This window comes from Berghia stephanieae, chromosome 6 (genome assembly GCF_034508935.2).
Source record: "Berghia stephanieae isolate SIO BIC M18660-M18661 chromosome 6, UCSD_Bste_1.3, whole genome shotgun sequence".
NCBI lineage: Eukaryota > Metazoa > Mollusca > Gastropoda > Nudibranchia > Aeolidiidae > Berghia > Berghia stephanieae.
In genome coordinates, this window is record NC_088365.1 from 37641311 (window position 1) to 37667293 (window position 25983).

A 25983-nucleotide genomic window follows, 5' to 3' on the forward strand; every position below is an offset into this window, starting at 1 on the left:
TCCATCCATCTATTTATCTATCATTCTAAAATAATTCTAGTGTAAGTTTCTATCTATCTACCCGCCTATCTATTTTCCATCAATTTACTCAACTTTCCACTCACAACAATGCCCGGCCATTCTTTTTCTCTCTCGAAGATTCACAAACACCTCTCCCCCTACCCATTTCAATCAACCCCAGGGACTCCTTCACCCCACAATGTCTTCATAACAACTGACTACTACTACTACTACAACTACTACTACTACTACTACTACTACTACTACTACTACTACTACTACTACTACTACTACTACTACTACTACTACTACTACTACTCCTACTATTACCAATACAACTACTATTATTTCTTTTACCACTACTCGCACAACTACTAATATTACATTGCTATTATCTCTTTTAGTTTCCATTATTTTCTAGAAGTTGTCTGGCTCTCAATTCGCTGACCTGATCTTAACATTCTTACCAAACACCAACACCATGTTAATGCTTCATTCATACTCCAACTACCCAAGAATACAGGCGTTACAATTCTCGCTACATGTTGTTTTATTTCTTTTCAACATTCCTTTGTTTATTGTTTTTGCTGATGAAGGGTTTGTACCCAAGACGTCCATTGTCAGTACAGTTCCCATCCAAAGCTTTTCCATTTTCAGTGTCAACAAGTTTTTATTTGAACAACCAAATGGTCTAGACCATAATCCAATATATTTCAGAGTTACCCTTGATAAATGATTCACTGCAGACACATCGAGTGTGTAAGTATTGGGATATCTGCCTATTTTACATGGAGGAATGTTAAAAATTTGACACCCTGACTGCCTGGTTGCTATTTTATTTCTTTAGTATTGATCCTCTAATATCTCAATAAGGCAACTCAATACTTTGTATGAATTTGGTAGTTTAGACCTTGCCAGTACTTCATGATCAGGTAACAATCCTCATTGTTTCATTTGAGCACATGTTTTACCACTTAAGAATGAATTGTCCTTTGTAATATATCTCATTACATTCTTCTGTACTTTTCTGATTTTTTTTTCTATTTGGATTTTATGTTGTGGGTTGCAGACTAACAAACATCATTGGCCAGTATTGGCTTAACAAGGGTATATTAGTATTTCTCTTTAATTGATTATGGGCAGCTTGGTGTGTTACATTTGAGAAATCTTAGGACAGAAATTGCCTTATTACGTAAATATTTATCTGTCCATTGAAGTTTTTTTATCTTGTAACCTCAAGATTTATATGGCCCAACACTATATAGTCTTATCGCCGCCTAACTTTGAAACAGGGGTACTATCTTTTGAATAACCTAAACTGTGTTGAAAAGTGCATAAAACTAAAATTTTATACACTTGTTACTGGAATGAAGTACAATTCATTCTGACTCACTTCCATCAGCCTTGTGATAGTCAACACCATGGCTTTATGTTTTTCTTTGTGAGTGCGTCTGCCTGCTTTTTGTTCCTGCTGATTTACAGTGTGAAGAGCCAACTCACATTGAAACAAAGGGTCTTCAGCAAAAACATCAGAAAACAGCTGTAACAAATAGGATAAAATGAAAAATATTTTATTAGTTTCTTGCTTTCATGAGGAAGTATTCAAAATAAACATAAAGTACATAATTTAGCATTTTTATAATTAAAATAATATAATCTAAACTAAAAAAGGGTATTCAGCAGACATAATGAATCTAAAAGTGGAAGCTTGACAAGAAAAAGTGGCATCAATCAAAATTGGAAGTTGATTGACTGATATACAAGCCTTTAAGAAAACTCAAGAATATCGAACCATCATTGCTTTTCAGACAGACTTCCTCCAGACAAATGTTGCCAACTCAAAATGGTCAACATAGAATTTATTCAAAATCACAAATGAAGAAGCTAATATCAACACATCCTCACACACTTCTTTGTCATTTTCCAATAATATTCAGCACATCGCTGATTCTTTTGGTAACTTGATTGAAACACCTAATTATATGAAGCCCCGTATTGATATAGAGAGAAACTGAAAAACTACAGACCTGTCCTCAATCTTTCACATTTCTACAAAATCATCAAAAAAAGTTGTATCCTTAAGGCATTTAGATAAAAATAGTTTGAATTGTAAATCCCAGTCTGTGAGAGAGATCTAAACTCAGCACAGAAATTGCATTCTTAAGAGTTTTGATTGATATAGTTTGTCATCCTCGTTTTTACCTTAGTGTCGCTTTCAACACCATTGATCAGTAAATTTTAATTGAGAGACCAAAATTTGTTTTCGGATTTAATGGCCCTGTTATTAGATGGCTTCATTCATATCTTAGTGATAGAACACAGATTATTTTTGTCGACAATGGTACTATGTCAGATGAATATCCTTTGTTTTCAGTTCTCTTTTACATACCATGTACACTAAACAGCTGAGTGGTCTAAAAATGTCCTTTAATGTTAATTTTCACATGTACGCAGCTATACGGTCCATAGAATTATTCTAATGAAAGCGATGTCATTAGCAGATTAGTATCATGTCGAGATGCAATAGGAGACAGGATGGTTTTGAATAATTTTAACTTGAATTAAGAAAAAAACAACAGAATTGATAAAATTTAGATGTAGTACGAAGCAGCCAATGTCAGGAAATAAAAATTAATATCTCAAAATGTAGAGTTTAGTATATGGGCAAAACAATTCCAAAAATGCATATTTTGTAGACGCCTCTAAAAATCAAGAGTTATCAGTTATAGTCCCAAAAAAAGATATAGGTGTTATTTTTTATTGTAATTTAAATTTTGACTGTCATAAATAAAGTGTAAATATGGTCCAAAATTAAAGTTATACTTGAGTTATACTTCAAAGCATCTGTCACTTGAATACTGATATGTATTACATCCTGTAGAAATCAGTTGTTAGACCTATTTTGAAGTATGGAAATGTTATAGGGAGCCCTTTATTTTTAGAAAATGTTCAAAGACGTACAACAAAATTACTGCTGGCTCATAAAGATAAATCCTATAAAGAAAAATTAAAATATTATAAGTCTTAACCATGTGCCTTTAATTTTGTCGGATGAAATGAGAAAGGATTGTGAGCCAACTGTCTCTAATTTCACATTCCACCAATTTACAATATAACTCACAAGAAGTAAGAAGCAATGTAAAATGTGAGTGAGGAGTGACTTGTGACTTAAACCTCAATGGGTTGAGTTGTGCATAAAAAACATGGCAGCTTGTAAGTCATTTCGGCGCCAGTAAAAAGGAAGAAAATGTGATAGCCAAAAATTCTAGATTTACAATTGAAAGCATACGAGAAAAAAGTAAGACAAAGGGGAATGTTTCAAATAGGGAACAGATGTAGAGTCCAAGAGTACACCATCGATGTACTTAGTTTGAAATTCCTAAAAGTCTCATTAGGTATTAGTGACCAGCCGAGCTGCCTTATTTTGCAACTTTAGCGACGGTAACATATCAATCTTACTCCTATTTCATTTCTTGTTATTATCAACATTAGTGCCTGCCCTAAACCTTTTTCTCAGTCTTATTACATCCATACAATATTGCTTCATTATGTGGCCAAGTAGCACACTGTAATGTATTAAGAAATTAATGATGAATGAATGAATGTACGAATGACGAGTCACTTTTGTAACTCTTGTGACTGTATGGAAACCTTTGGTGAAAAGAGCAACGTCTTCCGTTGTAAATAGAAAATGAATAAGCTGTGTTTCGTGTTCCATTGATTTATATCTCTTTTTATCATCACCATCTTACCAAAAATACAACATTGGCGACGAGGATCAACAAGTTTAAAGTATTAGATTTAACCTTCCTAGACCATATTTTAAGCAAACTAAGATGAATTTCGGCCAGATAGAGCAGTTTGACGTTAGCAAAGAGTCATTCTCGGAATACTTCGAAAGAGTAGAACTTACTTGTGGCAAATCAGATCGAAGACGAAAATAGACAAACTGCAATATTTCTCATGATTATCGGTCCATCAAACTTCAGGCTCTTAAGGAATCTGGCTACACCAAGAAACATCAAAGAACTAAAACTAGATGAACTTTGCCAGCTGATGAAAAATCACTTCGAGCCAAAACCATTGAAATATGTGCAACGTACCCGGATCGAAAATAGGATCAGGGCACCAACAGAATCCATCAATCAATACATTGCGTCACGGGAGGCAATGAGTGAATACGGTGAATTCGGCACAACACTGGATGAACGTCTGTGCGAGCGACTGGTGAGGGGGATAATGATGAAAAGATCCAGGCGACTACTTTCTGAGACTGATCTCACATTCCAGAAAGCAGTCACAATCGCCCAAGCTGTGACCACATCAGAAACAGGAGCAAAAGATTTGCTAACAGCAGGCCCCCACCAAGACCATAAGATACACCATCTTCGTCAACACCGCTACAACAACAATGACCACGCCAACAAACCTAAACACAAAACTTTCACCAACCCGAGTTCAACGTCACAGTCTCACACATCATCGAAATGCCAACGCTGCGGCAGTGACCACCGAGGCACTCCGTGCAAATGGATCAACGCGAAGTGTTTTCATTGTAACAAAGTGGGACACCTGTCCAAGGTATGTAAATCGAAAAACAGACCCAACCACCAACCTCAGTATCATAAACCATCGTCACACACAGCTAAAAGCGACACTAAGAATTATATATCGTATTATGTATCAGAAGACCAAAATCACCATCAACATCATCACAATGTCGATCACCCTGAACCAAATGCATACGACCTTTTCAACATGGAACAGGACTTAAAAACACACACACCGGTGTGGATAACGCTTCAAATCGAAGGGAAGGAAGTGTCATTCCAGCTTGACACAGGCGCATCAGCAACTATACTACCGAAAACAACATACGACAACTTATTGTTACATACACCTCTAAAACCATCAAGTGTTGTCCTGAAAACATATACAGGAGACACCGTACAGATTTGCGGACAATGTCGCGTGAATGTCCAGTACCAACAACAGCAAGCAACTAACCTGCCTCTACTCATTGTTGAAACCGCTGGTCCACCACTACTTGGAAGAAACTGGTTGGAGACCATCCAACTCAACTGGAACAACATCTTCCACACCAACGCTAAAACACACGCACAGGAACTCCAATCAATGGTTTCCAAATATAACGTGTTCAACGACAATGCTGGGTTACTAAACAACCACACCCAACACATCTTCCTGAAAGAAAACGCCACACCCATCTTCAAAAAAGCACGCCATCCACCATTTGCTCTTCGGGACAAAATTGAAAGAGAATTACAACGTCTAGAAAATAACAACATCATTGAGAAGATCAATTACTCAGACTGGGCAACACCAATCGTACCCATTCTCAAATCTGATTCGACACTCCGCATATGTGGGGATTATAAAGTGACCGTCAACAAAATGGTTGCAAAGGAAGAACATCCAATTCCGAGGATAGAAGAGTTGGCCAACAGGCTAGCACATGGTGAGAAGTTTTCAACCATCGACTTCAGCCATGCGTATACTCACCTTCTTCTCGACCCTGATAGCCAAAACGTCACGACGATCAACACGCATCATGGTCTTTATCGCTACAAACGACTACCATATGGCATATCTTCGTGCCCAGCCATCTTCCAACGGGTAATGGAATCTGTCTTCAAGGATATCCCAAACACGGTGATCTACTTCGACAATCTGTATCTCACTGGCGCCAACGATGCACAACACTTCGAAACACTTGAAGCCGTGTTGAAGCACTGTGAAGAAAGGGGACTGAACGTAAAAAGGGCTAAATGTGAATTCCTGCAGGATGAAATCGATTTCCTTGGATACCGCCTCACGAAGAATGGCCTCGCTCCACAATCTAAGAAAATTGAAGCCGTACGAAAAGCACCTGCACCAACCTCAATCCAGGAACTACGAGCCTACCTTGGAATGATCAACTACTATTCCAAATTTCTACCCAACATATCACACCGTCTTGCACCACTATACGATTTACTAAAGAAAGGAAGCACCTGGAAATGGACATCAGCTGAGCAATCAGCCTTCGACGATTCGAAATCGTGTTTAATGTCCCGGAGCTACTGGTTCATTTCGACCCCAACATCCCTGTTGTCGTTACCTGCGATGCCTCACCAAGAGGCGTATCAGCGATTCTTTCGCACCGTTTCAACAATGGGAATGAACAACCTATCGCATTTGCTTCCAGATCGTTGGATAAAGCAGAACGAAATTATTCCCAACTGGACAAAGAAGCGTTATCTATCATTTTTGGACATTTTTGGACGACATATTACGATCAACACCGACCATAAGCCACTATTGGGTCTTTTCGGAGAAAACAAACCATTACCTGATCATGCATCATCGCGAGTACAGAGATGGGCAGTCATTCTGAGCGCGTACGACTACCAACTGAAACACGTCCCAGGTCAACGCAACAACGCAGATGCACTCAGTCATCTACCGCTGCCTGAAGTAGCAGCACCTACGCCGTTTCCTGAAGATCTTCATCAGATCTTCCAGGTCATCGACAACCTACCCATCTCCAGTACCACCATCGCATCGGAAACCACCACCGACCCTGTACTTCGTCAGGTGTATCAAATCGTCGCACATGGTCATCCATGGCCCACTACAATTAGCGAACAACTTAGACCCTATTTCGCACGCAAGCTCGAATTGAGCATCGACAATGGATGCCTGCTGTGGGGTACGCGTATCATCGTTCCAACGTCTCTTCAACGGGATATTCTTTCACTCATCCATGAGGATCACATAGGAATCGTTCGGATGAAAATGCTTGCCAGAAGTTACGTGTGGTGGCCCAAAATTGATATGGATATCGAATTCTGTGCGAAATCGTGTGCCAATTGCCAGAGTTTTAGGAACGTACCCGCTCACTCACCCCTATAATCATGGAACTGGCCAACCAAACCCTGGAGTCGTCTTCACATTGATTTCGCTGGCCCATTCTTAGGTCATATGTTCTTAATTATTGTGGATGCGCACTCTAAATGGCTAGAAATTCGCATTATGAAACGGATTACCTCAGCGGATACTATTTTTCAACTTCGTCATGTGTTCGCAACTCATGGATTACCCGATAAAATTGTTTCGGACAATGGTCCATCGTTTGTCAGCGAAGAGTTTCAAAATTTCCTTCGGTTCAACGGCATAGAACACATCAAATCGACACCATACCACCCATCTACAAACGGCCTAGCTGAAAGAGTAGTTGCCACCTTCAAGTCGGCGATGAAGAAAATGAACAATGGTAGTGTTCCTGAACGTGTAAACAGATTTCTTCTGAAATACAGATCAACGCCACAAACAACTACAGGCCTCACCCCAGCTGAACTGTTGCTTGGTAGAAAATTAAAGACTCGTTTAGATTTAATTCATGATCAGGTGCACAAAACTGTTGAAAAGAATTTGGACTGTCAGAAAACTTACCATGACAAACATTCTCAGTTTAGAGACTTTACCATTAATGACAATGTTTTTGTTAAAAACCAAAGCAATACCAATCCATCTGACCCAAAATTTTTGCCTGCCAAAATTGTTGCGAAAACAGGTCCCATGTCTTACAGAGTTCAAATGTATGAAACTGATCAAGTTAAATGCTTTCATGCAGATCACATTATCCCAACTCATGTTGATCTCGATGCTGGGGCATCTCTTTCTAAAGAGGGGGAAGGGGAAATAGACACTGAACAAATGGGTATGAGTAATGCAATGAATAGCAAACCAGTTGACTTGGCAGATCAATTCAGTCAACACAACCCACGACTACTACTTCTACAGCAGATGATGAAAACAGTCTGACGCCGACCACATTTGAAAATAATGTTCGAACCACACCAGTGTTGAGAAGATCACACAGAACAATTAAACCACCGGAAAAGTTAACTTTGTAATTTTACCATGACCAATCAAGGGATTTGAGCCACTTATCTTTATAAATTGTTATGTGACCTTGTTTTGTCACTTGTTCTTTATCTCTCATCAAACAACTTCTAAATTTCTGATAGTCGGTAAGAAACTCACCTATCAAATAACTATTAATAATTTTTGCAGAGAAAATCAGCAACACCTTATGAGATATATATTCACCTTAACTTTTATCTCTGTATTAGCATTATTTAAGGTTGGGGGAATGTAATGTATTAAGAAATTAATGATGAATGAATGAATGTACGAATGACGAGTCACTTTTGTAACTCTTGTGACTGTATGGAAACCTTTGGTGAAAAGAGCAACGTCTTCCGCTTTAAATAGAAAACGAATAAGCTGTGTTTCGTGTTCCATTGATTTATATCTCTTTTTATCATCACCATCTTACCAAAAATACAACACACACCATACAGAATTCAATCTAACTTCATGGACATTTTTTTCACCACATAGTTCTTCACCCAGCAGTAAATGGTTGTTGAATTGTTTTACGAGGGCTCTTTCATAATTATCCGAAAAATGCCTGTAAAATCCGCGTTTTTTATGCTATCAACAAAATTCTTGCACGTGTTCATACCTTGACTCGTCCTTCATTTTTCTACGTAACAGCCAAGTCTGTCGACACACTTCTGCCAACGTCGCACCAGTTCCCATTATTTTCTTTGCTGACCGCATGACTTTGAATTTCTTCGCGACAGGTGAGGATGGATGTTTCCATGTCATCGAATCTTGCTTTGTTTCTGGGGTGCAATGGTGCAACCAAGTCTCATCACCGGTGACTATGCTGTCAAGAAAAGTCACATCGTACCCTAGAAAGTCTCCGCCGGCGTTGGCAGTATGCCCGTGAACCCTGCGTGAGCCCTTGCTTCTTCTCAAAAGTTCCCTGCAGATGTCCAATCTTTGTTCTTTATGATTGTCTGTCAATTCGTTAGGAACCCATCTTGCGCTGACTTTTCTGTAGCCAAGTTCATCAAATACAATTCTATGGGCAGAAGTTTCCGAAATTTCAAGACTGCTTGCGATTTCATGAAGTTTCAACCTCCTGTCTTGACGAATAAGCTCATCAAGTCGCTTCACATTGTCTTCTGACGTCGCAGTTATCGAACGCCCTCTCCCTTCCCTGTCTGTCAAGTCGGAATGGCCGGCTTCAAACAAATTACACCAGTGATAGACTTGTGTACGGCTTATAACATGCTCACCATATACACTCTGAAGTTCTTTATGAATTTCGGTAGGATTCAGACTTTTGGCGTTCAAAAAACGTATGACAGTTCTGATTTCCTCCTTTGACCAAGTTTCAAGGTGGGCCGCCATCTTTAAAATCGTCTAGAAATTCATTGTGCAAAATGATGCACTTCATAATTTCTGGGAATATTTGTAAGGAAATAAGGAATATCATGTTGTTTACAGAATTAAAAAATCTCCACTGGTTGCTGAGCAATGGGCATTTTTCGGTTATTTCTGAAAGAGCCCTCGTAGATTTGGCAAAAGTAAAGGTGACATGGAAAGAAAATTGTCACATGACACATTAAGTCATGTGATAACTAAAGTTGATCTTCAAATTGTTTAATGAAGAAAATAATCTAAATAAGAAAGATATTGTCGTCTGGTGATGAACATGACAATTTTCCTAAAGTTGGTAAAGAGAAGGTTAAACTAATTATATAAAATATCAATGACTCACATCTTTTTGAACTTGCATTGAAAAGGAAGTGCCCAAGATGGGCAAGCTCTCCCATTCTTTCAAAGCCATTTGAAGCATTTTTTTCTCCATCATCAAGCCAGCATAAGCAGTATCTGGGCGATGAATCTCAAACAAGTTCTATTGAGAGAAGAGATTAGATTAAATAGATAACTTAAAAATCACTGCGATATCCATCATGTGAATACAATTAATTAATTAGTTATAATGGATGACTGAAATAAATAAAATAAAAAAAATTTTAAAAATAATTTGACCAAGTGTTAAACTATTATCTTTACCAAAAAAAGTTGAACCTTTAATAAATAAACCGCAAAACATACACAGACCCTTACTGCACGGGACAACAGAAAAAAAATTGTTGAATTCGTAATACGATGAATACATAATTGTGGTTTTAAAACAAGGGATATCATACTGAAGTACTTAATCTTAAGTACTTAAGTTATGTGTAGCAGTGTAGGGGTGGACTGAAAGGCTAAAGGCACATGTCAAATCAAAGTGAGAGCAGAGAGGTGTGTAATGGTAATAGTCAGAGACCATGATTTACTGGCCATTGACATTTGTAATAAATGTGACTCGCCGTCTGGCCAAATCAGATGTCAAAAATTGATATCAAAGTCAGAAGGGTCAGAATTTTTAGGTTTGTTTTTTTGTCTTTTTTAAAAAATTATTTTTTTATCATTCTTTTTGTTCGTTTGTTTTTTCTCTCGCTCACTATAAGAGGCATTCTCTTCATTCGATCTCCTGAATAGATATAAAGATTTGACACTAATTAACCCAAACATCAATTCAAATTCAATATCAGATCCTGATTTACTCCAACAGACTGAGGTGTTGGTTGCGGCTTTGTGGTCTTGTGATGTGACACTCGTCTTAAGACCTGAAGGTCCCTGGTTTGTCCTGCTCTGGGCAGCGCAAAGTTGAGACCTTGGAAAGGCTCTTTACTCACATTCTCTCACAGCACAAAAGAGTAAAATGAGTGCCTTACCAATAGAGGTCGGGGTAATCGAATGATCTTGATTGACAACCAGGGATAGGTGTAATGGGGGGGAGAATGAGACGAGAGAGAGAGAGAGAGAGAGAGAGAGAGAGAGAGAGAGAGAGAGAGAGAGAGAGAGAGAGGGAGAGAAAGAGAGAGAGAGAGAGAGAGAGAGAGGCAAAGAGAGAAAGAGAGAGAGATCACATGCGTTTGATTTAATAGCAATAGCCCGCTGCAAAGCTCTTGTTTTGTTTATTAGAGATTTCTACCTCTTGTGGCCTTAGAGTAGAAAAATAGGTTAAAGTTAGTTCATCTAATCTGTGGAATTCATATAAGACTTGACAAATAATAATAAAAATGTGAAGGAAATGAATTGGGAATTCAATCTCAGTTCATGAAATTTGAGAATTCATCAAAAAGATGTTCGACAAATATGTCTTAGACTGTACATTAATTTCTATGCTTACAAACACTTCTCAGTCCAGGTCATTTATTAGGGACCCCTTATGTAAAACCTCTGTCAATGTCTATAAATCCAATAGCAAGGTATACATTCATATATGGGGCAAGCAGGTTAATGTGTGTAACTTGTCTTAATCAAGGATAAAATGCCATGTGAGTTTGCTATCTTTGTCACTCACCCACTGAGCATACTTACTTTGTCACAAGATGAGACTTTGTACCCATTCAGTTATATATTGTAGTACTGATATGTTTTGCAGATGAATATTTTGATGCTGTCCATCAATGAAAGTAAAACACAGCATCCATCACCACAATGATATTTCTTACCCAATAGGCATGTCTGAGGGCTGCTGGGATACGACTTGCAATGGCCAATGTGGGATGAAACTCCAGCATGTACACGCTTTTCACAGCGGGTCTGAAACAAAAATATATAATTGCAATAATCTATTGCCCAAAAATAATCTAAATTCAATGGCAATCCATACAACAGCCCCCCAACAAAAAAGAAACCAAACAAACAAAATATAAAAGTTCTGACAAAGGTATTTCGAGCCATTTTATGTTTACCGTTAACACCAACACTCAAAAACGTAAATGCGAAATATGGACAATCATTTCAAGGGAAAAGATTGATCACTCATATTTTCGAAGAGATCTAAAAAATGTCATAATATCCATGGAATATATCAACCAAAGATAAAGGTTTATAATTTCACTCATGTCCCTTTGACTAAAGGACAGCCACTGAGCCACTGACCACCCATCTGGCCAGTGAGAGAACAATGAAATTAGGAACCCAAACTCGATCCTCGCTATGCTGACAGGAAATTGCACATTATAGGACCTTGGTGGAAATATACATTCTAAAGGAGAAATGCTTAAAGATCAGGTTTCCATGCAAAAAGCCAAAACAGAGCTGACACCCTGACTGAAAGAAGAAGAATGACTACAGCAGTAAATATCCACAAAAAAAACTAGACTTGATTCAAATTGCTTTGCCAGTTCTTTATCTTTTTGCCAGCAAGAGCTGACTTTGTGAGTTTCCCCTATCAACAAAGGAAGAGGTCATTTCAATTATAAAATATTCACCATCTACAACTTGTGACTGTGACCCCTTTTCAATACTTTTAATTGTTACCCATTTGGAGCAGTTCGCTCCCAATTTTTTTTCTAATTAATAAATCTCTCCTTCTGGTACAGTTCTCCAATCTTTCCAAAATCCTGTTGTCACTCCTTTATTAAAATGATGAATTTTAAAATTTGTCTTAAACCTTTTCTTACAGTTAAAATAACAGAAAAGATTGTAGTTATCCATTTGAGAATGTATTTAGAGAAGCACAATCTACACAAACCAAAACAATTGCATGAAGGTAGCATCATATTATAGAGATTGTTTTGTTGAAGATCAAAAAGACCTGCTCTATGCAGCTGATAGGGGAAACTTTTATATTCTTGTCCCTCTTGACCTAAACATGGGCTTTGACCTAATTGACAACTCAATACTTTTAAAATATATGTCAGTATAGTTGTGTTAGATTGTCCCACTCTGACTTGATTGACCGCAATCAATTCTGGATGATGGACACCTTCTTCCTCCAACTCCTTTTCCTTTGAATTTTGGATACCTCAGGGATCTGTCCTCTTTCTCTCTTTTAAACACTCTTTATACAGACATCAGACAACATAATAGCAATTATCATCTGTATGTTGATAACATGCAGCTCCAATGTCAATTAAATCAATAGATGCAAATGGCTTAATTTCTTATAAAATATTGCAATGAAATAGTCAAGAGCTGAAAAATAAAAAGATTTTAAAGAAAAGCTAGAAACTTTTATTTTTGATTTTCACATTAGAGGCAAAGCATTATCAATTTAAAACCAAATCTATGCAATTGTTCATATACAGTTGAACATTAAAATTCTGCTGTGTTTGACAAAACTCCCTTCTCAGATGCTAAGAAACTTTGAGTGCAGTTGTTACTCATTACGTATTATGACCTGTCGCTGATTATGACATTTACTTGTCAATGGTAAATGGACAGTCACAGGACTGGCTGTTTTCAGTTTTGAGGATATTTCAACATATTGACAAAAAGTTTTAATACAGTAGAAAATGCGATTTGGGTCTTTTATTTGCAGTTGGAAACCATTGACATTACACCTACTTCAAAATCGAACAGAGGTTACAATTTTGGGAATGAAAAATGACTTTGATGACAACTTTTGTAAACACAATAAAATATTCTGAATAATTTGTATTTCCATTATCTGTGGGTCGATTTCGTCACTCTTAGAATCAATTTTATTGTAATGATGAGATAGGAGACTCTGGCTTAATTTTTCTGATGCAAAATCATTACTTTAAATTATATAACATTGAGATTGAGCTTTTATATAGCGCAATATCTACTAATGTGCTCAAAGTGCTTTACAAGGGGTCCCTAACCAACAGCAACACTTAACATGTAGGACGGGACATGATGCCCGTTAGGCGATATTATAATTTTTTCGGACAGAGACAACGCTGTTAACGGCCACATACTCATTTTACACTTGAGTACAGTGAGAGAATGTGAGTAAAGAACCTTTTCCAAGGACTCAACTATGTGCCAAGCGAGGCTCAAACCCAGGACCTTCCAATCCGACAGCGAGTGTCATACCACAAGACCACATAGCCCAAATGAATATTTGGAGAATAAAAATATTCCACCACTATGGTATATCTTGCTGACTCTTGATTCAAGCTTTCCAATGTCTTCGTCCAAAATGAAGACATGGCCAGTCATCAGAGTATTACACTATTGTTATGTATGTATGTATATATATGTATGTGTGTACGTATGTATGTATGTATGTATGTAACTTTATTCATTGTGCTATATTTTACAACTTTTAACAACTACCGTGTACATCGATCTATTTATAATACTAATTTTATGAACAGACTCAGAGGGGGTAGACGAAAACAACGCCCTATTACCACCGTTATTGGTCATCGGCCAACCCCACGCCCGCTCCCCCTACGACCTCGATCCTCGCTTCAATTTATCAACACTCGTCCCCCAGCCAATCTAATCACTTCAATGAATAATCCTCAACGTTCCTTGTCAAATGTCAACACTGTCCGTGACAGTCAGTATGAAATTAACGACCACCATGACAATAACTCACAGCAACAGCACCGTCTTGAGCAACAACAACAACAACAACAACAACAACAACAACAACCTGCACGTAGTGATCATACGAGTATAAGAATCAGTCAGATTACTAAATGTTAGATTGTGCAGTAATAAAACTCAAGATATTATTGACATTATTGAAGATCATAAAATTACTATTTTTGTCATCTTGGAAACATGGCTTAATCATTCATATGATGATCCAGTTATGAAAGCAATTACACCCGAAGGCTTTTGTATTAAATCATTTCCACACATTGGGAGGAAAGGAGGTGGAATTGCAATTATTTACAACTTGTCACTCTTTGACAAGATATCATTCCACCATGATGATTTTAGAAGTTTTGAGTACGCTGGATTTGCCATTCATGAAAATAATTTTAAAAAGTCGTTTCACTGTGTCTACCGCCCACCACCAAGCCAACAAAACAAAATATCAACAATTGATTTTTTATCAGAGTTCGGAGAATTTATGTATATGCAATCCATTAACAAAAAGCATAATATTTTTATGGGTGATTTTAACATTGATTATTTTGGAAACAAAAATGAATCGGAAGTATTTCGGGAGATTATTGACACAAACAACTATATTCAACTTGTAAGCGGTCCTACAAGCAACCATGGCCACACAATAGATCATGTCATTACAGACATTGAACATTCTCTCTCTTCACCTGTCTCAAATATTGATAAATTAATCTCTGACCATCATTTAGTTGTGTTTTGCGTTTTATTTCCAATGAAGCACGAAGTAAAAAAGATGATAACATCTCGTAATTTGAAGAATATAAACATGAACATTTTAAACAAGACCTTGACCATAACGTTAAAAATAAACATGATGCGAATGGTCTCCACGAGTCAATTGTTGGTACGGTGGACAAGCATGCTCCCTTAACAACTAGAGCAGTAAAAGTGAGACGTCAAGCACCCTGGTATAATACCGAAATAAAATTGAATGGATTAGCCAGGAGGCGGGCAGAAAGAAAATGGCTCAAGTCCAGAGATGCTGTCGATAAGAAGCGGTACATCGCGCTAGAAATAACGCGAAAGCCGTCAATTTCAGGGCCAAAAAGAAATTCTATGAAGAAAGCCTCAAAAACTGGACGTTCGAGACAATTCTTTGCTTGACCAAGGAACTGCTGGGACAACAGAAGCAATCAGCTCTCCCATCTTTAATCGATCGTGCAGATCTACCAACTCGCTTTGGTCAATATTTTAAAGAAAAAACGGATACCATCAGGAAAGAACTCTCATCTGAATCGATCCATACAACATTTGACACTTTTCATGGTGATTCATTAACACATTTTTCAAAGATTACTGAAGCTGACTAATGTGATGGCATTATGTCGTCTCCAACTAAAAGTTGTGATTTAGACCCCGTAAATACTGCCATTCTAAAAAAATGCATTGATGTAATTTTAACACCATTTACATGTATTGTTAATAATTGTTGCAGTCAGGTGTTGTACCAGACATTTACAAAGTTGCTCATGTCAAACCCCTTTTGAAAAAACCTGATCTCGATAAAGAGAACTTAAAAAACTATCGCCCTGTCTCTATCTTCCTTTTCTCTCTAAGATCTTAGAAAAGCTTGTTTTGAAACAATTACTGTCTCATCTTAAAAATAATTGTCTTGAAGAAAAATTTCAGTCTGCTTATAGGCAACATCATTCGACGGAAAACGCACTTGTTAGGGTTGTTAATGATCTCCTCTCTGTTATAGACAATGGTTCATGTTCTTTGCTGAATTTGCTTGACCTATCGTCTGCTTTTGATACTATTGATCACAATCTTCTTCTCAAACGTCTTGAAATTACTTATGGCGTGTCTGGTGCAGCCTTGATTGGTTTAGGTCATATTTGTTTTAATCGTAAACAGATTATTACGCTGGATGAATATAGATCTGAGGAAATCTTTCCTGATTGTGGGGTTCCCCAGGGTTCAGTACTTGGACCCGTCTTTTTTTTGTTTTTGTCTAAAATCATCAGAAGTTTCGGTCTGTCTTACCATCAATACGCTGATGAGACGCAATTGTACTGCGTTTCCAATACGAGAAATTTACAAGAAGTATCAGCCAATAGTAAAAATTGTATCCAAAGTGTTAAGAAATGGATGAATGAGAACAGACTGAAACTGAATGATAAGACGGAGGTGCTGTATGTGGGGAACAGGAAGTGGAAAAGTGAAACAGATTTGAAGTTGGGGGATGCCTCCATTCAAATTGTTGACAAAGTGAAAAACCTTGGCACATTCTTAGACTCTGGACTGTCGATGGAGCATCAGGTTAATAATTTGGTTAGATCTCTCTTTTTCCAACTAAAAAAAATTGCTTCCATTAGACGGTTCATATCTGAGGATGTGACCAAGCACCTGGTTGTGTCCCTCGTACTATCAAAATTTATTATTGTAATGCTCTGTTGTTTGGCGTTTCGCAATACAATCTGAAACGTCTTCAGATTGTCCAAAACAGCGCTGCCAGACTAGTATTCATGAAGCGTAGGTGCGACTCTGCCGGACCTCTACTTCATGACCTGTATTGGCTGCCTGTTGAGAAAAGGATTAAATTCAAAGCTTGTGTTTTAGTGTATCGTTGTCTTGAAGGTACTGCTCCTTCCTACCTTTCAGAACTAATTGAAAGATATTCAAAACCCCGCCCCTTACGTTCGGCCAGTGATTCCACAAAACTAGTTGTCCCTCGAATTGGAAAAATGCTGGAATGAGATCCTTTTCTCATTTCAGACCCTCTATTTGGAACGCCTTACCGCAGAGCATACGTGAAAAAGAATCTTTGTCTATTTTTAAACGTTCGCTTAAAACATATTTGTTTCGATTTTAGTAGATGGTATGAGAAGCAAGATATGTTTGGTTTGTGTTGTGTGTTGTGTTGTGTGTGTGTATTTTGTGTGTGTGTGTGCTTGTGTGTGTAAATGAGTATGTTTCAGCCAAAGTAATTTGTAATTTAAGCTCTTAGAGTCTGGTGTCTCGGAGTTATAGCGCTATATAAGTTTTCAGCATTATTATTATTATTATTATGTATGTATGTATGTATGTATGTATGTATGTATGTATGTATGTATGTATGTATGTATGTATGTATATATGTAGGTATGTATGTAGGTATGTATGTATGTAGGTAGGTAGGTAGGTAGGTAGGTAGGTAGGTAGGTAGGTAGGTAGGTAGGTAGTAGTATGTATGTATGTATGTATGTATGTATGTATGTATGTATGCATTAGATGTATGTGTTGTATGTATGTATGTATGTATGTATGTTATGTATGTATGTATGTATGTATGTATGTATGTATGTATGTATGTATGTATGTATGTATGTATGTATGTATGTATGTATGTATGTATGTATGTGTTAATGTATGTGTGTGTGATGTATGTGTGTATGTATGTACGCTCATTCTTTTGTATACATGTGTAGAAACAATGTGCAAGCGTGTATGTTCGTGTATGGCTGTGTCTGTATTTGCAAATGTGTTGATGTTCATACCATGAACCAAACTGAGCATGGTTTACCTCACATGAATTGCCTTTAATTTGGACAATAAGATTATTATTATTATTATTATTATATTATTAATATTATTATTTTATTATTATTATTATTATTATTATTATTATATTATTATTTATTATTATTATTATTATTATTATTATTATTAACACAATTCTGAGTTAGCTTTTTGGGTAAAAACTAAAAGTATTAAATATCATTGAGATGAATTTGAAAATTACTTTGTTGAAGTCACATTGAAGAGGTAAAAAAGTGGTCTTTGTTTAATAAAAATCGGTTGAAAATCAACAGTTTTACCAGCAAATTTGATTATGAAAATTGCTTTTTGCTTATTTTAGCAACTTTTTTATTTATTGACCAGTTTTCTTGATTTTTATAGCATTTTTCGTTTTTCAGTGAAATGAGATCGGTTATATTCTTTCTGTATTCAAAAGTAACTGGGACACAATTTTGCTTTTTTACTTTTATGATTTGTCTCACTAATGAATTCATAAGGTCGGAGAAAGTGATGCAACTTTGAGTCAGTCCTCTAAAATCTTCACTCATGACCACAACTGTTGACGTGTAAGCTGTCAAAACAACCAATGATTGATGGGTCCAGGTGTGTCCAGGTTAAAGTGTTTAGCATATAAGGCTTGAGTTTTCTTGATTCAGTTTGTTTTAAGATATGTCACTGCATGGCATTTTCCCCTCTGAGCGGTATTTCAGAGCTGGGTCAAATCGACCCCATTAGTGAGATCATTCCATGGGTGGAATAGGTAGCGGTCAGGGGGAAATCTGTGATGCCGCTGATGGTAATTAATTGCTGCAATATTTCATGGTATTGCTCAGTTGCTAACATGAATATGAAAATTGCTTCCTCACCACAAGCAAAGCAAGGGTTTCTTTCATCATATGCCATGGTTGATAATAATGTATCCTCTTAAGGCTGCTCATTACAGATGTGTCAATTTAGTGGTTTTTGAGCTACCAATGAAATTCATTTGTAGTAATTTGCATATTGATAATTTATTTCACATCATCAAAAATTGATTAAACAAGCATAATTGTAAAGTAAAAATAATGGTCTCGACACATACCATGTTTTGTTGTCCGGGCAGTAAAATCTTAAAAGATATGAGTTTTTTATTGTAAAATTCTTATTTGGCATGATCCTCATTTTCTCCCCCATAGTATTCCATGTTAAGAATTATGTCCAAATATCAGTTTAGGAATAAACTATTAGATGAAAATATTATTAATCTTTTTTTTTTAAAGCATTTAACTGACTTAAATATGTAGTTTTGGGCACATTCGAAAGACTATTTATTCAATGGTTTGATGACTGTCTTCTATACTTTAATCCCTTACAATTCAAGTCACAATTTAAATATTTTATGAATGTTAGGCATTGTTGTTAGAAGATATATGCTGCTTTTGTGTGGTTGTCTCAGGAAATCTACGTCTTTATAGTGTCATATAGGTGTCAATGTTTGATTGTGTTTCATTTATTGTCTCTGTATTGATTGGCCTGGTGTTATAAATTGCTTTATGAATGTACTTCACTGAAGGCTCCATTGGGGTCATTGAAATCCATCTCAAATATTCGTATCTTTGCATGTTCAATAAGTAATACAATGTAAGTTCAAGTTCTCCTTTAGTGCACAAGTTAATGTGTTAACCTTTTATAGACTGATGCATCCAGATACATATGGCAGTGATTTCCCATAAATCAAATGACCTTGCTGTGGTATGCCTGTGGTGTTATACTGATTTGGTTCTGATTGTTATTCAAATGTTTTATCTCTAAATTTGACTCACTGGAGTTCAATGGTATATCAGATGACTTTATAAGACAATGACTAAATGTGTCTTTTTGGAGGAAAGGAGATGGTTATAAGTAACCTGTATGGACAGTGTGATTCGTTTTGGATTGTGTTGGTCAATAAGGAGAAAGAGGTCGCTACTTGGAATAAACTATATGCTCTCATAAATTTGAGTCCTCTTTTGACCACATACTGTGTCCGTTTGTTTGAGCAAATCAGTTAATTTAACTGTACTAGTGCCTAGTGTTAGTTGTAATTGATGATTGATACTACAGTATTTGTAGCATGTCCAGCAACCTTGTTGGGTGATTGATTTTGTTCTTGTAAAGAGGTCATACTTTATTGATAGATTGGTAGTAAATTGAGATATTGAAAGCATACACAATATTGGGTTTTAGTTTTTAATGGTCATTAAAATCTTATCCAAATGTTTATTCTCATGGGTTATTTTACCACATAATGACATAAATCATGTCAGTTTACTGTTATGACCAACACTACTGTTTGAGAGGGACGGAAATGGTTAAAAAAGATACAGAACTAACAAAACCAAGAATAAATCAAGAAAATCAACTGCCAATATGATAATATTGCACAGGAAAATAGATGCATGTATCTACTTTTGATATTTATTAAAACTCACGAATACTGCTGATGAGTTTTGAATAACATTTTAAAAAAAATTAAGTGCACCAAAATTTACAAGCACTTAAAATTAGATAAAAATTTTGCGATATTTAAAGAAAACTATTAATCACTAGAATGTCAAAGTTGCACTGATGTTTAGAAAGACAACTGATTTTTCAAATCAAAATAATAAAGTGAAAGAGGCTGTTATTGTTTTCCCGCTATACCAACACATCATAAGACCATAAATATCCATAATTGCCCCCAAAGGGCACGACACTGCCTGATACCAGTTACTCCAATGACCTCACGCAGGTAGCCAGCAGGGAGGGTTAATGGACCCTTGGGGGTTCCATTTGAAATAGCGCTGATTCCACGCAGTGATGTGCTCACCACAAAAACGCATTCTTTTATACCAAGTTGTCTATTTTGTCTATTCATCTATGCATTCAATTTTGAATTTGATTGTTTACATGTCCATTAATCCAGATACATCAGCTATCTTCCTCCAAATTTGGTACACATTGATTGACAAACTCCAGAGTTATAATTGATATTTAGGTTTCCATTTTTGGGGGGTCAGTAGGTAGGTAATATATAATGGGATTATGATACAGATGTGATACGAAAAATGCTTGACTATTTAACTATAAATGAAGTCCTGGATAGGAAATGTGGAGGCAATAACTGGCAAAAAGATAATCGACTGCTCGGTAATGGCCCTTGAGCGTGAAGAATGGTGTTCCATGACATTCAACCTCTGTAGGGAGATGGAACTCCGGTAAGGTAAGGAGACAAATAAAACAAATACATGTTTCATGACTGATCATGATTCATCCAATCTGGTTTTCAAACATGAAAATTTAGCTATAGATGCAAACTCAATCAAAGGAAGGAGTGCTAAAAAAAACGATTAAAAATGTAGGCCATCAACCTAAACATAAATGAATTTTATAAATATTCTTTTTTTTTTCAAAGGTATAGAGAATGAAATTGCTGATTGCATTCAAAATAAAATACTGGTAATTCACAAATTAGTGTAATTGCTAATGAGATTTCAATCCTGTGGCCCAGTCATCAAGTGACACTGAGATAAAATGCTTTACCTGCTAAGATTGACAGCAATAGGTTGGCGGGGAATTATCCTCTTGGGTAGTCCAAAATCTTTATCCCCTTCACGAGTCACACGCTGTGTGTATTCCCTTTGGGTATCAATCTGCTTGTCCAACACTGATTTCACAAGGGCTGTCTGATGACGCAAAAGAGCACACTCGGCTCTGTACATTCTGACAAAGTACTCTGCACTGAGGTCAAATCTTGGAAGTTGATTTATGATGTTTGTTATAACCTGAGCCATTCTCCGGCGTTCATCTCGATCACAAATATGCTGATATGCTTCGAAGTAGCAATCCATGAGCTTAAATGAGTTGTAAAGAAAATATAAAGGTCAATACTTGATTATATCTTTAAGGCTCAAATGAGCATACATATCACAAATTCATAAAATATGACAATTATTATGATTATCAATGAATATTTTCATCATCATCATCATCATCATCATCATCATCTCATCATCATATTATTATTATTATTATTATTATTATTATTATTATTATTATTATTATTATTATTATTATTATTATTATTATTATATATTTTCCATATATGTTATCTAATGATCCATGTATCTTTGTTTTTGAGCATGCATTTCTACTGCTACGAGTCCTACGAGTACTAACGTGGCTACAACTACTACTACTTCACTGCTATAACTACTACTACTACTACTACTACTACTACTACTACTACTACTACTACTACTACTACTACTACTACTACTACTACTACTACAACCACGGCAAGTACTACTACTAATACTACTACTACTACTACTACTACTACTACTACCACCATTGCAAGTACTACTCCTACTTCTACTACTACTACTACTACTACTACTACTACTACTACTACTACTACTACTACTACTACTACTACTACTACTACTACTACTACTACTACTACTACTACTACTACTACTACTACTACTACCACCACCACTGCAAGTACTACTACTACTACTACTACTACTACTACTACTACTACTACTACTACTACTACTACTACTACTACTGCAAGTACTACTACTACTGCAAGTACTACTACTACTACTACTACTACTAATACTACTACTACTACTACTACTACTACTATTACTACTACTTCTACTACTACTACTACTACTATTACTACTACTACTACTACTACTACTACTACTACTACTACTACTACTACAACCACTGCAAGTACTGCTACTACTACTACTACTACTACTACTACTACTACTACTACTACTACTACCACCACCACCATTGCAAGTACTACTCCTACTTCTACTACTACTACTACTACTACTACTACTACTACTACTACTACTACTACCACCACCACTGCAAGTACTACTACTACTACTACTACTACTACTACTACTACTACTACGACTACTACTACTACTACTACCACCACCACCATTGCAAGTACTACTCCTACTTCTTCTACTACTACTACTACTACTAATACTTTTACTTTTGGTCAAAATGATGGGAAATTCACATGTATGTAATTTGCATAGACAAGTTAAATACACCTAAAAATCATTTAAGTATATTTAATTTGAACCTACAGCATTCATGGTAATTTTAAAAATCAGACTCATACAAATAATAAAGAAAAAAAAATGATCATAATAAATTTCAAAACTGAGTATTTTCAGTTATTATAAAGGTAAAAAATCCATTTATGTTTAAACTTATTGTCAAAACAGTTTTTGATTGTGGCTTCATTGTTTAAGATGTTGGTTCAATTTTGTTTTCAACATAACAACTTCTGTTTAACAAGTAGTAAAAACGCCATTCAAAGTTTAAGCATACAGGCATAATTCTATGTAAATTCACAAAAGGTATGAAAAAATGGAATTTCAAAATAAATAAAATGATAAATACATTAGAAAATGCGATGCATTATTCAAAAACACTGTAAACAGTTGATGTATTAGGGTGAACAGATTAAATGTATGACAGAATAGTGACACAACTGTATCATTTTCATCATCATATGTTTGAAAAAAAAATCCAAGTATCACAAACATCGTACTCAATCCTTTGGGATCGTATCTGTTTATTTGGGTCCAAAAATTGTACTAAAATACAAAAAAAAAATCGTACTGGTTAGCAGGTCTGGGCCTATACAACAGATTCTCGATGTGAAAGACCTACAAGGAGTGACGGGGAAAGCAGACCTTCTTGCTATCTACAATGTAGGTTGGTGACAACAAACAGCCCGATTGTGCAAAGTGGGGACAAGCGGCTAGCAGGAAGTTAGGTATCAAAATTGGACAGGAAATAAAAACGCAACTTAAAATTCAAAGTTGAGTCTATGGTATCTCTGGCATAAATAAGTATATCTAAGCTATTATGTAAAATAAGCTAAAATACCTCTCGTTTACATTCAAGGAAAGCAGCCTGGTTGGTCCAAATATCCAACAAAATGGCAAATCTGTCAACATCTTGATGGGCATATCCTGGGATGTGGAAATCTCCAGCCTTTAAGGAAATAGAGATTGATTAATATGATAACTACACATTTGCTTCTTCAATCCATTACTTCCATCAGTGCGATCTTATCTGACTGCTATGTATGCACATTACTTGTATCTCCTTAGTCCAGCCTGCTCCTTTTAAAAATGAGAGCCTGGTTGGGCCATCCTTCATTATATTTCACTCCAAATACTGGTGGTTTTAATCAGCACCCAGTGCCATTAGGCAGGCAGATTTTCTTTCTTATTTTTTTTATCAATTCAACATTCAATTGTGCTCCTTTAATTTGTACTTTTATATCAATGGATTTTCTAACGAAAAAAAAAAAATCATTCATATCTCAAAATGTTTACAGAAATAAGTTGTAGCATTAGATGGAAACTGCCACACAATTTTAGACCAACACTCAAGTTTTAATGCCAGAGATGGTTTTATAAAAAAAGCCTTATTCCTTACGATTTCAGTAAGTATTAAGATGTTGCTTGAAAAACATATAATAAAGACCAAATGAACAGGAAACTAAGAAACTTTAATCATTGAACAAGTATTGATGATAGAACACATTTACATTCGAGAGCCAGAATTCAAGTACTAGAACTCTCACATACGTACTTTGTGGCGTGTATCGGTGTGGTGTCTGATTACATAATTATAGTCTGCAAGGATATATATCAACATCCTTCCATTTTTAAGAAAAGAAAAACCATTCATACACACATTTTGACCTTCACTGAATATGATTGTAATTATTAAACTAAAACAATTAAAAAACACCTTTTTAAATGCAAGGATATACAAATAACATCAGATTACACTAATTGGTCTAACGGGAAGCAGTTCTTAGTCTATCATATTTTTTCTCATGTAACCGGTTTTAATGTTTACTTTGAAGGCAATTTTTAAAAAAAAGGGGGGGGGGGGGGTAATATTTAACACATTGGTAAACATCAAAATACGGGCCATTGTAATGCCCATTTTTCAAGAATGTATCTACCCTTAAACAACAAACGACACACAAATCATTCAAAATACGGACTGTATTCGAAACAAATAAGATCTTGAAGAGAGGGCATAATGGGCCTTAAATGAAGCTTCAGTAAAAATAAAGTGTTCAAGGAAAGTTTTTTATCAGACTCTCAGTTCTGTAAATAATATTCTTGACATTTAAATTGACTTTAAACATTAAATCATTTCCTTACCCCATGAGAACGATCAGTGGATGAGGACTTCACTCTACCTGCTGTTCTTAAGTCCCTGTCTTTCTCTATGAAGTGAGAAGCAATCAAAAGCAGACTCTCCTCCAGTGACCTTAAAGTATAAAAATGATAACTCAGTCGTGGGATCTCCTCACTAATTTTGAGAGGACAATGACATAAAAGCATCGATTCATCACATTTCACAAATATCAATTTTTCACTCATACTAGACAACAATAAATTACCTCAGATCTTCTATGGCCTTGTCATACATAATGTAATATCCCTTCTGATCCAGAACATGGAGCCTTCCCTCTTCAATGCTGTAGAAATCATCGTGGTTCTCAACTTCTGAAAATTGGATGAATTCCGATTCGCTCATCCTGACACAAATATAAAAGAATGTAAAAACAATCAATAAAATAAAATAACAAACAAAATTCTTTGCACTCACACTCGGGGGGGGGGGATTATTTTCTTTTAGGTTTCATCTCGACAAAAAGACAAGATAGCCAAGATGTCAGTGCAGTGAGCAATAGAGACTAAATGTCCAGCAAATTTATTTTTTTTAATGATGTGGCAAGAGCAGCTGCTGGTGAAAATGATGATAATGATGATGATGATGATGATCATTCCTCTTCTTCATCTCCCATTTATCCTCATCAAATAATATTTAGCCCAAACCAATATATTTATCATGATTAATAACCTCGTGTCACTATGGTGTAATTGTACCGTTTTGGACTCACGCTGATATCTAAATCAGGTTTATGGGTTCAAACTGGTGATTATCTATCTAACTGGTTTAGCTGGACAGGCATTTCCATACGTTTTCCACGTCCTGTCAAATGGTTGCTGTCTCATTTTCATCATCAGATAGATTTTTTAAAATGTAAAGCGTTATCTAAATGCAATTTAATTAAACAATCAA

The 25983-nt window shown here is 36.1% G+C and overlaps 1 protein-coding gene across 5 annotated transcripts in view; it reads right to left on the bottom strand.

Annotated features, from left to right (window-relative positions):
- LOC144974988 (uncharacterized) overlaps nucleotides 1–25983 on the bottom strand; it is a 151179-nt gene that overhangs the window by 56775 nt on the left and 68421 nt on the right. For all 5 annotated transcript variants that reach the window (XM_078918602.1, XM_078918604.1, XM_078918603.1 and 2 more), the window contains exons 17-23: nucleotides 25298–25435; nucleotides 25056–25164; nucleotides 23755–23862; nucleotides 21364–21674; nucleotides 11433–11523; nucleotides 9641–9778; nucleotides 1394–1540 (exon numbers count right to left, since the gene is read on the bottom strand). In XM_078918602.1, the coding sequence (XP_078774728.1) occupies nucleotides 1394–1540; nucleotides 9641–9778; nucleotides 11433–11523; nucleotides 21364–21674; nucleotides 23755–23862; nucleotides 25056–25164; nucleotides 25298–25435 (1042 nt within the window). The remainder of the gene's footprint in view (nucleotides 1–1393; nucleotides 1541–9640; nucleotides 9779–11432; nucleotides 11524–21363; nucleotides 21675–23754; nucleotides 23863–25055; nucleotides 25165–25297; nucleotides 25436–25983) is intronic.